Source organism: Bison bison, unplaced genomic scaffold (assembly GCF_000754665.1).
Source record: "Bison bison bison isolate TAMUID 2011002044 unplaced genomic scaffold, Bison_UMD1.0 scf7180017864516, whole genome shotgun sequence".
NCBI classification, from domain to species: domain Eukaryota; kingdom Metazoa; phylum Chordata; class Mammalia; order Artiodactyla; family Bovidae; genus Bison; species Bison bison.
The window spans coordinates 7,051,526-7,066,792 of record NW_011495069.1 but is presented as its reverse complement, the minus strand read 5'-3'; the positions used below and the strand labels follow the sequence as shown (position 1 = coordinate 7,066,792).

General features: G+C 45.4%; 1 protein-coding gene across 2 annotated transcripts in view; it reads right to left on the bottom strand.

The window, feature by feature from the left end:
* Window positions 1-5,669: 5,669 nt before the first annotated feature.
* Window positions 5,670-15,267, bottom strand: part of NIPAL3 (NIPA-like domain containing 3) — a 55,053-nt gene continuing 45,455 nt past the window's right edge. For both annotated transcript variants that reach the window (XM_010830060.1, XM_010830059.1), the window contains 2 exons: window positions 13,524-13,618; window positions 5,670-9,655 (listed from right to left, as the gene is read on the bottom strand). In XM_010830060.1, the coding sequence (XP_010828362.1) occupies window positions 9,456-9,655; window positions 13,524-13,618 (295 nt within the window). In that variant the 3' untranslated portion in view covers window positions 5,670-9,455. The remainder of the gene's footprint in view (window positions 9,656-13,523; window positions 13,619-15,267) is intronic.

Sequence of the window (15,267 nt, the reverse complement as noted above, 5' to 3'; positions counted from 1 at the left end):
TGGAATTCCAGTTGAGCTATTTCAAATCCTGAAAGATGATTCTGTGAAAGTGCTGCACTCAATATGCCAGCAAATTTGGAAAACTCAGCAGTGGCCACAGGACTGGAAAAGGTCAGTTTTCATTCCAATCCCAAAGAAAGGCAATGCCAAAGAATACTCAAACTACTGCACAATTGCACTCATCTCACAAGCTAGTAAAGTGATGCTTAAAATTCTCCAAGCCAGGCTTCAGCAATATGTGAACCATGAATTTCTAGATGTTCAAGCTGGTTTTAGAAAAGGCAGAGGAACCAGAGATCAAATTGCCAACATCCGCTGGATCATGGAAAAAGCAAGAGAGTTCCAGAAAAACATCTATTTCTGCTTTATTGACTATGCCAAAGCCTTTGACTGTGTGAATCACAACAGACTGTGGAAAACTCTGAGAGAGATGGGAATACCAGACCACCTGACCTGCCTCTTGAGAAACCTGTATGCAGGTCAGGAAACAACAGTTAGAACTGGACATGGAACAACAGACTGGTTCCAACTGTATATTATCACCCTGCTTATTTAACTTATGTGCAGAGTACATCATGAGAAACGCTGGGCTGATGAAGCATAAGCTGGAATCAAGATTTTCAGAGAAATATCAATAACCTCAGATACGCAGATGACACCACCCTTATGGCAAAAAGTGAAGAGGAACTAAAAAGCCTCTTGATGAAAGTGAAAGTGGAGAGTGAAAAAGTTGGCTTAAATCTCAACATTCAGAAAACTAAGATCATGGCATCTCATCTCATCACTTCATGGCAAATAGATGGGGAAACAGTGGAAACAGTGGCTGACTTCATTTTTCTGGGCTCCAAAATCACTGCAGATGGTGATTGCAACCATGAAATAATCACTGCGGATGGTGATTGCAGCCATGAAATTAAAAGACGCTTACTCCTTGGATGGAATGTTACGACCAAGTTATGACCTAGACAGCATATTCAAAAGCAGAGACATTACTTTGCCAACAAAGGTCCATCGAGGCTATGGTTTTTCCAGTGGTCATGTATGGATGTGAGAGTTGGACTGTGAAGAAAGCTGAGCGCTGAAGAATTGATGCTTTTGAACTGTGGTACTGGAGAAGACTCTTGAGAGTCCCTTGGACTGCAAGGAGATCCAACCAGTCCATCCTAAAGGAGATCAGTCCTGGGTGTTCATTGGAAAGATTGATGCTGAAGCTGAAACTCCAATACTTTGGCCACCTCATGTGAAGAGTTGACTCATTGGAAAAGACCCTGATGCTGGGAGGGATTGGGGGCAGGAGGAGAAGGGGACAACAGAGGATGAGATGGCTGGATGGCATCACCGACTCGATGGACATGAGTTTGAGAGAACTCCGGGAGTTGGTGATGGACAGGGAGGCCTGGCATGCTGAGATTCATGGGGTTGCAAAGAGCTGGACATGACTGAGCAACTGAACTGAACTGAATATTCCATTGTGTATATGTACCAAATTATTCAGTTTCAAGGAGTATCCTTTGTTGTGAGATTTTGCCCTTACTATTTTGGTGTTAATGTCCTGTTTTAATGAAATAATAGTATAATAGTCATAGTCTTTTTGGTGTCCTCACTGGATGGAAGGGGGTGGGAACTCTCTGGGGTGTCTTTTATAAGAGCACTAATGCCATTCATGTGAATGGGAGCAGAGACATTGCTTTGTCGACAAAGGTCCATCTAGTCAAATCTATGGTTTTTTTCAGTATTCCTGTATGGATGTGAGAGTTGGACCATAAAGAAGGCTGAGTGCTGAAGAATTGATGCTGTTTAACTGTGGTGCTGGGGAAGATTCTTGAGAGTCCCTTGGACTGCAAGGAGATCCAATCAGTCCATCCTAAAGGAAATCAAGCCTGAATATTCATTGGAAAGACTGATGCTGAAGCTGAAGCTCTAGTACTTTAGCCACTTGATGTGAAGAAGTGACTCATTAGAAAAGACCCTGATGCTGGGAAAGATTGAAGGCAGGAGGAGAAGGGGACGACAGAGGATGAGATGGCTAGATGGCACTACCGTCTCCATGGACATGAGTTTGAGCAAGATCTGGGAGATGGTTAAGGACAGGGAAGCCTGGAGTGCTGAAGTCCATGGGGTCACAATGAGTCAGACACACAACTGAGAGACTGAACAACGATCCCATTCATGAGGGTTCCAACCTCATGTCCTAATCACTTCCTCCAAACCCCACCTCCAAAAGCATCACACTGGGGATTAGGTTTCAACACATGAACTGGGGGAGCGGGGTGGGGGCACTAACATTTAGCCTATAGCACCTGCGCGATCTTCACAGAACTAACTGTGCTCCTGCAGGGATATCTTTGTTGTTGCTCAGTTGCTCAGTCATGTCCAGCTCTTTGTGACCCCATGAACTGCAACACTCCAGGCTTCCCTGTCATTCACTGTCTCCAGGAGTTATAGCCTCACAACGAAAAAAAAAGATTCTTTTTTTGGTTTGCATTTGTTTATATTGACAACCTTAATGCTAGTTGCATTATTATATTTAACAAGACTATGAAGGAACACTGGCACGTCTATACCAAACACAGTCTTTCTCTTGAACAGGACTTGGGCCATAGTTTCTTTTCTTTCCTGTTGTTGTTTATTTGTTTGAAAGAAAGCTGAATTTATTTTGTAGTAAACTAATAAAAAATTAAAAATATTAAAGAGAACAAGATTAACCACAAAAAGAGTTAGTGATTCTTTGCCAACCTCTATTTAGATTTTATGATTCTATGGAACCATAACAGAAATTGGCGAACAGCCTTTGGCCATACCAGCCAAACAGACCCTGATGCTGGGAAAGATTGAGGGCAGGAGGAGAAGGGGGTGACAGAGGATGAGATGGTTGGATGGCATCATCGACTCAATGGACATGAGTTTGAGCAAACTCTGGGAGATAGTGAAGGACAGGGAAGTCTGGCATGATGCAGTCCATGGGGTCGCAAAGAGTTGGACACAACTGAGCGACTGAACAACAATAAAGCCACACAAACCCGAAACAGTTAAACAGTCTTGGTTAGTTTTTAGCTGTTACTGCTGACGAACACTTGCAGCTAGATTTTTCTTCACAGAGCTTCATTAACTACTCTCTGACTCCAAATAGATTATACTCTTCATGTGGCATTCTTCTCCCCCTATATTCTCTGGTAACATTCTGCATCTCAGAAAGATGGTCATGGGTTAATCATTTCAGGGACACCAGACCTGGTTGCTGAGTTGTCTGATGCCAGCTGTGACCGTTTTGAAGCTTTGCAAAAGAAAAAAAAAAAATCCAAACCTTCATGAGGATATAAAAACCTCTCCTTATTCCCAAGAGAGGGGGGCACAATTCTTGAGGCCCTAGCCTACTATTTAGCATTGGTGGACAGGGAGCCAAGATTTTGGTAATGATGGTTCAGTGGTTAAGAATTTTCCTGCTAATTCAGGAGACACTGGTTCAGTCGCTGCCCCAGGAAGATCCCACATGCTGCTGGGCAACTAAGCCCGTGCTCCGTAACTACTGAGTCAGCACTCTAGAACCTGTGTGCTGCAACCACTGAAGCCAGTGTACTCTAGGGCCAGTGCTCCACAACAAGAGAAGCCACTGCAATGAGAAGCCTGAGCCCTGCAACTAGAGTAGCCCCCTGCTCGCTGCAATGAGAGAAAGCCAGCATGCAGCAAAGAAGACCCAGCACAGCCAAAAATAAATGAACAAATCTTTAGCAAAGGAAAGTTAAAACAAATAACAGAAAAAAAATTTAATGAGAACAAGAGTAACTACAAAGAGTTGGCAGTGCTTCGTTAATCTCTTATTTTTTTTGACTTCGCCACATGACTTGTAGGATCCTAGTTCCCCAACTAGGGATCAAACCCCGGCCTTCAGCAGTGAAACTGCAGTCCTAACCACTGGACCTCCAGGGAATTCCCCAATCTCTATTTTTAAATTGAACTGTTTTATGAAATCAGAAAGTCTGAGACTCATGGAGAATTCTAAAGTCCTCCCACTGCCCTGTTCTGAATTTTACTGCCGTGTCCCTGCCATGGGCGACATTGCCATTGTGATCCTGAGAGACTCAGGTGATGAGCTTCTGTTCTGTAAGTCTGCATCCTTCAGCGAGACTGTTTATCCTTCGTTTCAGATGTGAAATCCTAACATGTGGTGGGCCTTACCCCGTGGAAGCCAACCACACGGCAGGAAAGGCAGTGCAGCAGAGGAGTAGAGAGCTCAAGTTTTGGAGGCAGTTCTGGCCTCAAATCCTGGTTCTACTACTTACCGGTTATATGACCTGAGTCTCAGTTTCTTCATCTGTAAAATGGGGATAATATTAAAAGTTACCTCATGGAATTGTTATAAAAAATAATTGAGATGTACATGAGGTCTTAGTATAGTTTGTGCCATATACTGCTGCTGCTGCTGCTAAGTCGCTTCAGTCATGTCCGACTCTGTGTGACCCCATAGACGGCAACCTACCAGGCTCCTCCATCCCTGGGATTCTCCAGGCAAGAACACTGGAGTGGGTTGCCATTTCCTTCTCCAATGCATGAAAGTAAAAAGTGAAAGTGAAGTCGCTCAGTCGTGTCTGACTCTTTGCAACCCCATGGACTGCAGCCCACCAGGCTCCTCCATCCATGGGATTTTCCAGGCAAGAGTACTGGAGTGGGGTGCCATTGCCTTCTCCATTGTGCCATATAAGTGCTTGTTAATATATGGGTACACATTATTCTGTGTGTGTGCAGATATAAATGTTTAGGCACTATTCCACACCTGCCTTACAGATTGGAAACTCAGAATGAAGAAAGACACACGTGCTTGGAATTACCTAAGAAAAGTCGCAAGTGTTCACTATACAATTTCAAAGGGAATAAGGCTTCCCAGGTGGCTCAGTGGTAAAGAGTCCACCAGCCAAGCAGGAGACTGGAGTTCAATTCCTGGGTCAGGAAGATCCCCTGGAGAAGGGAATGACTACCCACTGCAGTATTCTTGCCTGGGAAATCCATGGACAGAAAACCTGGCGGGCTACAGTCCATGGTATCACAAAGAGTCAAACACAATTTAGCGGCTAAACCACCATCCCGAAGTGAATAAGTAAACAGGAAAACCACTGGTCAGTGTAATATAGTGTCCTGATGGAGAGTGTACTATGTCCAGAGTGCTGGACATAGTTTTAAGACTTTACATCTATTACTTCACCTAATCCTCATAATAACCCTTAGAAAGCTACTGTTACTATCCTGGTATTACATATGGGGCACAAAGAATTTAACCAACTTGTTCAGTACCACACAGCTAATAAGTAGTGGAGCCAAGAACCAAACCCAAGCAGAGTGGCCATAGAGTCCATACTCTTCACCACTACAAAAAAAAAGAGTGCTTAATTCATCCTTAACTGCAATCCTGGGCACCTCTAGATCTGCACTGTTCCTACAGTGGCTACTAGCTATATATGGGGATATTTCAGGGAACTGAATTTAAATCAAATGAAAAACCCAATTCCTAGGTTTCATCCCCACATCTAAATGCTTCATAGCCACATGTGGATAGTGGCTGCCATTTGGGCAGCAGACACAGAACATTTCTGTCGCGGCAGGAAGTTTTGCTGGACAGCACTGAGGCAGGCAACTCTAGAAAGTATTAATCAAATGAAAGACCCAAACCCAACAGGTGTCATGTGGATTTTGTTTTTAATTAAATACCACTTCATAATGTTATTTGTACCTAGCACACACCTTTTTGAAAAATAAGAACATGCCATACATTAGTCATTAAATTAACAAAATGTGAGCATCCCCATAGAATATAGTCTAAGGTGACTTCACTTACACAACTTCTCAGAGAAACACACAGTAGAATCAGTATGCCTACCAGCCAGTGTGGGACCGGATTTGGGATTCGCAAGGCTGCAGGTTGGAGGTTCCCCAACACTACCCTGCTGGGCATCTCGTTGCCACGCTGTGCCATCCAGCTGCTTGGTTTCCACCAGCAAAGCGACGGAGAGAGGTTGATTCACCCTCGTCTACCCAGCATCCAGTTCCACCCTGCAAAACCCTCCCACCACCTGAGGCTTCATGTGATGGCATCTTCAGACCTGCAGCTCCATGGGAGGGGTGGGGGGCCGGTGGAGTGGGGCTAAGCTCTCTTTAAAAGCTGCAGGTGCCCATCTGTGAACTGATGTTGATGTCTGAGTAGGGACTCCAGAATCCCAGTCTTTAGGAGAGGGGGACGGAGTGGGGCGGGCAGAGGAAGCTGGAGAACAACTGGAAAGTTGAAACCCAAGTTTGGTGACCTTGCCTTACGTGCTGGTGGCAGGGAACGGGATGCTGCTGGGACATGTCACGTTGCTTGGAGCCTTTGAGAGGGTTTGGGGATGTGAGGACCATGAGAGAAACAAAGAATCAGGGCTGCGGATGGAAAATGGATGTCCTTGTCCCCCATCCTAACAGCAAGTGCTGCTTATTGGTCACCGGCAAACAGTCCATTTACACTCGGCACATAGACTGGGAGATGCCAGCCCAAGACCACAGTCAGAATTCTGGGTGCCATGGCTCCACATCAGCTGTTCTTCCTGGGACCACGTGACTTCCCCTGGCTTCCACTCCGGCAGCAGCTCTGCCCAGCCCTCCTGTACTCCGCCTCGTAAGATGATGCTGTTATCCTAAACCTGGAGGCAGATGCTGCCCAGGCTCCAGCAGTAGCTCCCGGGTGGCGCTGAACCCACGATCGTCGGCTGACCGAGGATTACAGCGCGCTTGTATCCATTCGTCACTCCTGCCTGACTCCAAAAGACGTCACCAAACAAAGGGCAGATGACAGTGTGAGGCTGGGGGCTACAAGGTGCCGGCTGATCACCTGGGTCCGACACATTTAAATGGCCTCCTTGCTTACCTTTCTTCCATCCACTCCACCCTCACATCCCTTCCTGGTCCACGACCCACATTGGAAACATCATCGGGAAAATATGAGTAGCAGTGAAAAGGGATTTTAATTCCCCTTTTGTGTTTTGTTTTGCAGGCGCGCAGCCTGACCTGGAACACTGACTTTTATCACCCCTTCCAATTCTTCCTCTGCTCTGCATAAAGCCTCCTTTCCAATCTGCCGTTCTCGCCCTCATGAACCATCAGTGGCTCCTGTGTTCTCTAGGATACGCTTTAAACTCCTCAGCCAGGCCTTCAAGTTTCTCCATGATTCTACCTCTTACTGCTGATCTTTGCAGGCTAATCTCCCATCACCTACCCTGGCTCTTCCTTTGCCCCCACCCCAACCCATCTCTGTGCCTTTGCAAATGTTGGCCCCCCTGCCTGGGGGTGATCACTTTACTGGCTACGTTTTGCTCAAATCTTAGCTAGATTTGCCACCCACCAGGGAGTCTAGCCAAAATCATCTCCAATCCTGAATACCCAGTTCTGGGCTCAGGGCCTGCCTTTAGCGGGCCTCCGTAACTGTCATTTTCTGTGGTCCGCTATCACACTCGGCCTGCCCTGTCATAGTTGACCACATATTTGTGTCTCTTGCTGCTGGCTTGGAGGGCAGAAATCAGGTCTTATTATTTGTAGCCCTCACCGTCCAAATGTTTAACATATAATCAGTGTCTCACAAACATTGTTGAACTGAGTTGATACCTATCCTAAAGGGGAAAAAAAAGCCATTGTCTGTTGCCTTCCTGGGCATGTAAGACACAATACAGAACTGGTTATCCCAGGCAACAAACACCAGCTTCAAAGACAAGGTACTAAATCGGTATTAAGCACAATCCATAAAGGTTAATGATCTATCAACACTGGTCTGTTAACACTGTTATCTTGCCTGTTAGCTCAAGGCTGCCTAGAGAAGCAGGAAGTGCAGTTCTAAGAGGTAATCACTGGATGGAGAAATGCCACGGATCCTATGGGGATTATTGAGCCTGCCAAATGCACCCCCAAGAGGAAACAAGGAATGATAGTTCCAGCTTTCCACCGGGGGGTGGGTTGGGTGTGGGGGTGTCAGGATTTTAGCAGACTGGCTCTCTCAGTTATTAGACTTTTAAGGTGTGTGATACTTGGATTACCAGCCTCAAAATCACCTACGCTGCCAGTTCAGAACGCAGACTCTTTTTTTTTGGCTGCGCGACTCGGCTTGTGGGATCTTAGTTCCTGGACCAGGGATCCAACCTGTGCCCCCTGTATTGAAAGTGTGGAGTCTTCACCGGTGGACCACCAGGAAAGTCCCAAGAATGCAATGCTTGGGCCTGGTCCCAGTCCCACTTAATCTGAGGTTGGGGTGTGGGAATCTGCATTTAAAATAAATTCCCTAAGGGATCCTTACTCTCATTAAAGTTTACAGAACTTTAGCTGCTATTCTCAGAAGTATACAGTCAGCCTAAGGGAAGACAGCTGTGTATGCAGCCAGCCGGCAGCAGCCCCATTTCTGAGAATTCCTGCTTCTCGAGGATGTATGTGTATGGGGACCCAAAGAGTCTATTGACCCCAAGAAAGTTAGCCAATGACTCAAGCTTGGTTAGTCGATCAATACAGGAGAGGATGGAGGAGAAGTGAGCAAGGCTATCTCTAAAATAAGCACCTCCCCGCTCCACCCCCCTAGTTTTCCCAGAGGGCACTGGTGTACAGGAAAATACAACACAAAACACCCAGATTGTCTGTCTGTCCTTTGATAAGTGATGCAGTCACCTCTTGTCAAATGAAAAGGGATTTTTCTTCCTTTAAGGGCTGAAGTCTCATCACTCCTACTCTTTCTTATTCTTTCCCTTCTCTTAATTTCTCAGTTCCCTTGAGGGCAAAAAATAAGCAGCAGAACCAGAATCAAATTAGTTTCCAGAAAGAACCCAGTACAAACACATCAAGCACATCTTCCCTGGAGAGGCACAGACACTCAGAAAGCAGATGTGAACTCCTTACCGGTGAGTGACAGAATGTGACAGCTGGGGCTGGCTCACCATGCCACGAGAAGGTGACACGAAGGTTATCACAAGTACAGACTCAAGAGGGAGGTGGGTAGAGATCGGTGCTGCACATGAGGTGAGGGAAGACTAGATCTAGAGCTTTCCAGCCTTTCAGTGGATTTGGAAAGTAGGGGCAGAACCTCTGCCTGGCTTTAGCTCTGAAGAACATGGCCACCCTTGGTCATGCCTGGGAAAGCCCAGGTACCGTCCGCGGATGAGGAAGGCTTTCCAAGTCTGCTTGGGCTAAAGCAGGCAGAGGCTGAACTGTCCTGCCTCCCTAGAACACTGCTTTCATCACCCCACTCCCAGCCTCATCATTTGAAATTTCCAGGACCAAGGTAATCTACTCTTTGTCTGAGGCAAAGGCTTTTTGAGATGTTCGTCTACAGAGTTCGTGGATTAAAAAAAAAAAAAAAAAAAGACTTGAAAGGCAAGTTTTAGAATTAAGGATTGAACCACTGTCAGTACCGCTTGAGCAGCTGTGAATAGAGGAAAGGGGTCTCCTTCAAGGCGGGCTCACTCCTTCTTGGTGTGTTCCAGGACGCGGTAGGGAACCCCAGAGGCATTTCTGGAGCCATGTTCTTCCTGCATGACGGGCAGTGTGGCAGGAGCGTAGATCTCAGAAATGTTGTCGTTGTTTTCCAGGGCCCCGTAAGAAAAAGAAGCTTTGAGGTCAGGCTGGACGGTCACCCCCTTGTCATGCATGTTTTGCATACCTGAAACAAAATCCATCCCCCCAAATCATTATGTGATAAGGGAGCCAAAGGAGGCTGGGTCTATCCCATCATGGACTAACTATGGTGCTCAGGAGCTAATCGTGTGCATTGTCAATTTCCTGAATGCTTTAGATTGAAAAAAAGAACGCCCATAAATACACACTAGAAATACTACAGTTGCTAAGCAACAAGGGATGAATCTTCAGGAAATATGCACACAGGCCAGCCACTGTCAAGAGGAACCACTGGTTGGCTTCGAAGGAGGTGGGAATGTCTGGGACAGAGGGGAACCAGCACTGTGCTTTGAACGTGGTAGATGCCACACTTTACTGCTGATTTAGATCAGGATCCAGAAAAATTTCATTATACTGTTAAGAGGATAACTTTTGTGTCACAGATACGTGACACACAGATATCATGATGCTCAGAGGGAGAGTTTTGACATTATCATCCCTGATCCACATACAGGGTCAGGTGTGGTTTTTCTTATTACTTATGGGCACATTGATATTGAATTTCTACTTTTATTTGAGGGCAAATATCTTAGTTGTTAATTCCTTTAAATGTACTCTATAATTCCCCTAGTCAGGTGGGACCTGGCCTCCTCTGAGGCCAATTCTTTTTCCTGGGAGGGAATTAAGACACTTTAAATTATCTTGCCCCTTGGTTAAGTAATAAAAATTCTGAATGCAAATTGCTTCCCATGAAACTATGATGATAATAACAGCTGACATCTGACTGCTTCTTATGCCTGATGCACTGGGCTAAGTGCTTTAAACAGTAACAATAAGAGCAATAATGTTACTGGCATTATATAAAGGGGCTGAGCATTTAGTTGGTGGCAGACATCATAATGTTATAACGTTATAAAGTTTTCTCTCATTTGATTCTCACAACTATTTATTTAGGAAAATGAGGCAGTTGGAGGTTAAGGAGATTGCCTGAGGTCACAAGCTAGTAAGTGGAAGTTATAGGGTTCAGATTCAGTGGTTTAAATTCTGAAGCCTATGCCCTTAACCAGACTGCTGTCTGGGCTCCCTACAGACCTCAGTCCCCCCAAATCCTAGGACAGAAATATGCTACTATCCTCCTTTTATGGGTAAGAACACAGATTCAGAGAGGTGAAGTAACTTGCCCAAGGACACACAGCAATGAGAGACAGAACTGGGATCTGACACCAAAGCCCTTGCTCTTCACCTATTCTACTAACAGCCTGGGAAGTCCTGGTCTGTGGGAGGCCCTTTGCCTTCACCCACATAAGCCCTGGCTGATGAGAATTTGAAGGGTACAGTTGAAAGTGTGTAGTTTGGATTTTGGGGAGGAAATTGGAGGAGATGAGGGGATGCCTATTTCTCAGAGAAGGGAGTTGGCTTCACAGGCAGAGTTTAGCTTTGTCAATGCTCTCCAGCCCAAACCTACCAGGAATACAAGTACAGTCTAACACATTTGGGTTTCTTGACTCATGGCAGTGAAGGAGATGTATAACATGGGGAACTGTTTCAGTAAGTGGGTATCAAAAAGAAACTATTATAGGATCAGGGTTGGGAAGGGTGATGTTAGGAGGGTTTTAGGAAGCAGGGCTTTGCTTTGGATTAGATGTTGTCAGGAAGTGGGGCTAATTCTATAAATGGGGATCTTAATGATTGTTATCTAGAAGGAAAGAAGACGAGATGGAGACTAAAACTGTGATTGGTAAAGAACCAGGAGTCATTCATGTTAGGTGGATGGTTGGTCTTTATCGTCCAGACAATGGTTCATGTTTTGTCTGTGTTTGGACGTGATAGTGGTGTGGTCCTATTTGTGTTTTGATCCAACATGGTCACAGAACATCCTCATCTGACGCTGAAGTTCTGTGAAATGGTCTATGTTCAACCAGGAGCCCCAAGGCCCAACCATGAGAACCAGGCCAGTTCCTTGCTGTCAGGGACTGTTTTTCTCCTTCTCATTTTCTAGAAGTCTTGCAGGTTCTGGAATTATTAAAAGCCTCTCACAACTGTGACATAGACTGAATCTCTGGAACTTGAATTCCTCTTGAATGGTGGCTACTGGTTGGTTGTGAAGATGTCAATCTGGTGAGACCAAAAGCCAGGAAGGTCCTGATGCTGACCAGGGAAACCAAGCAGCTGGAAAGGAAACTCTGTTTAAGGGTTTTCTTCTTGTTCTACCTGGCATCAGGTCAAACAAAGGTTTGGAAATTTCAAAGTTTTTTTTAAAGCAAAAGTAAAGTGAAATTGAACCAGGCATCTACCATATCCCAAACATTGTGCAAGGGACCTTTAACGTACTATCCCACTGAGATACGGGAGATGGGATTTGGATCCAGGTCATCTGAACTCAAGCCCATGCTCCACCTCATAGTACAGAACCCAGGCCTCCTCAGTCCTGACATGCCATGGCAGGAGGGCAGGGTCTCCTTTCTCCAACATCCAACTTCCCACAGGTCATGAGGCACAAAGAGAAAGCGAGAGCCACACCCACAAACAGATCATAGCATGTGGATATCTACGGTTACCTTAGGTTACCTTCTATCTTCTACCAGAAAACACATCTGGTATATATACATATGCAGATACTTATATAGATGTATACACACACACGGTTTAAAATACACAACACACATGTACACACACACACACACACACACACACAGAGTTGACACCTCACCTATCTGGAATTCAGCTATCCAGCGCCCTCATCTATCCGGAACACAGCCGAGAAACAAGGAAGTAAGCAAAAAAGGCATCTGAGCAGCCAGATTACATGTTTCAAAGGTCCATGCACCAAAGCTCATGCATTTAACTCCTAGGAGAAACCTTAAGGCCCCAACTCAGAGCTTATTTAATTTTATATGCAATTTGCACAACTTGGGTCAAATGAGAAGATTGACACAGCGTTGCTATTAACAGGCAGGCTGGTAACAGCAAGAACAACAGACAACAGCTTAATAGCAAGAGATGAGGAAATAATATAAAAAGTAGACACATAAATCCTGGGCCAATTAGATCAGGGGCACCTCGGTCAGCCCTGAGCACATGCCTGCCTCACAAGTGCTTTATTAAGGAGAATTCTATACCATCACTGCAATTGTATTTTCATGAGACTGTCTTAATGGAAGGTAGGAGATTATGTTTTGGAGAGAGTTCCATCTCCTATATCTAAAATAAAAATTAAATTTGAGTTAAAGTGTGAAAGCTAGTGGTCACTTGCATCCCGAATTGAGACCAGCAAATCTGGACGGGGCTGGGCCAACATCCTAAACGTCTCACCTGAATCCCCTGAGGCTGGAAAGGACTGTCCAGTTTTCCAAAGCCCTACCACTCCCTTCTGTGCAGTATTCGGCTGATTCGTACATTTACATTCCTCCTGTGTGAACGTGTGCTTCTTGGTGTGAACCCTGAGCTCCCTGTGGTATTAGGCTTTCCAGAACAATCTACTTCCATGTGAACCTGAGGAATGAAGTTACGGTATTTGAATTTCAATCCTCCTGTTTTCCTTCCCCTCTCTGATCATTCCATTCCACTGAGATGAATGGATTTTTCCTTTTGTAGGCAGGAAGTCTCGTGCTGGGGGTCATAATTATACCCAGGGTGAATCAGGATGGTCTTTAAAAGATCCCCCAGTAGACATGACAACTGACAAGATGTGCTCAAAACCAATCGAGGTGCCTTAGCCATTGCCTCCTCTTTTGCAAACCGAGATTAAACAAAAAACTAAAAACAAAAAAGAGAGAGAGACAGTCACACCATAATAGCACAGCACATCTTCCCTGTAACCAAACCCAGAGGCCGGCTGTCTCTTTTTAAATAGAAAGTAGCAGTCGTTCTATGCGGATGGGCTGGCCAGCTAGACACGTGGGATTTGACGTTACCTGGCATGGCATCCATGGAAATATAGGGCTCGAAGGGAATGGCCTTCTTCCTATTCCGTGTGATTAAGAAGACGCCCAAGAACGCGATGAGGCACCTGGTGAACACACGAGGGAGGAAGAGAAGCAAGGCCAGAGTGAGGCTGGAGGGATGCACTCAAACACAGGTAATGGGAGAAAGGGACAAGGTGGGTTCAAGCTGCAGAGCAGGATTCATTGCTGAATGGCCCTGAGAAGTGGCCAGGCCTGGGATCAGCAGAGAGCAAATGGGAGGTGAATACCCACAGGCCGTGTGGCCCACACAAGCCTCAATCAGAACAAACCAGGTTCTCTTGGGCCAAACCCTCACAATTCTTCACCTCCACTTACCCTGCATCTCAGTCCTCTGCCTTTAAAAGTGTGTTGTTGTTGTTGTTGTTTTTTAATTAAAAATTGCTTTATAGCCTAAATTCAACCAGTACAGGAATAGAGAAAGTAAAAACTGCAAAGTCCCTGTACAAACCCCAGTCCACAACATAGGTGTATATTCTTCCAGAGTCTCCAGTCTTTTCATTTTGTTTTGTTCTTTTCTCCAGAATTTAGATAAACAAGCACACTTTCTAAAAGTTGAGGTATAATTTACATGCAACAAAATGCACAGTCTTGAAATGTGGAGCTCAGTGAATCTTGCCTGTGCACACACTTGTGGGATCACCACCCAGGTCAACAGAGGAGTCATTTCTATCCTCCCCACCCCAGTGTGATTTATTTAACTTGTATTTTACTGATGGGCATTTAGGTTGCTTTCAATTATGTGTGTATACCATTGATTTCAAAATGAATAAACACCCTTATACATGTGCCTCTATGCCCCATTTCAATTACTTTTCCGAGATAAATGATTAGAAATGGAAAGCTGCAACAAGAGGCATGCTCACTTAAACATCTCACTAACTGAGAGTAGCATTGACATATATAGGCTACCACCGTGTGTAAAATAAATAGCTGGTGGGAAGCCGTTGTGCAGCACAGAGAGCTCAGCTCAGTGCTCTGTGATGGCCTAGAGGGGTGGGAGGGGCGTGGTGGTGGAAGGGAGGCTCAAGAGGGAAGGGATTTACACTGTTGTACAATACCAACTAACACACATTGTAAAGCAATTATCCTCCAACTGAAAATTAAAAAGAAAAAAGCATTGCTGACATTGCCAAACTGTCCTCCCACATCAAAGAACTTCTCACTGTGGCAGACAGCTGGTCTCCTCCTCTCACCAACGTGTGAAATTACCCATCCTGTTAGATCTTGCAAAACCGTGGCGTGTTGTGGGCATCTTGGGGCTTCCCTGGTGGCTCAGATGGTAAAGCATCTGCCTGCAATGTGGGAGACCTGGGTTCGATCCCTGGGTCAGGAAGATTCCCTGGAGAGGAAATGGCAGCCTGCTCCAGTACTCTTGACTAGAAAATCCCATGGATGGAGGAGCCTGGAGGCTACAGTCCACAGGGTCGCAGAGAGTCGGACACGACTGAGCGACTTCACTTTTCTGTGTAGTTTCGATCTGTATTTCTTTTTATTAAAATTCTTTTTCAATATGCATTTCTTTGATCGGAGGTGAGGCTGAGAGTCTTTTCACGGGTCAAAATGTGATGTGTTCGAAATGACAAGGAGATGAAAGCCCAAAAGAGAAGTGAGGAAAAATAAAACGCTTTAGGGGGCGAAACGCTCACCTCTGGGGACAAAGCTCCCACGGCCAGCTGTTCCTCTGGCTCGAAGG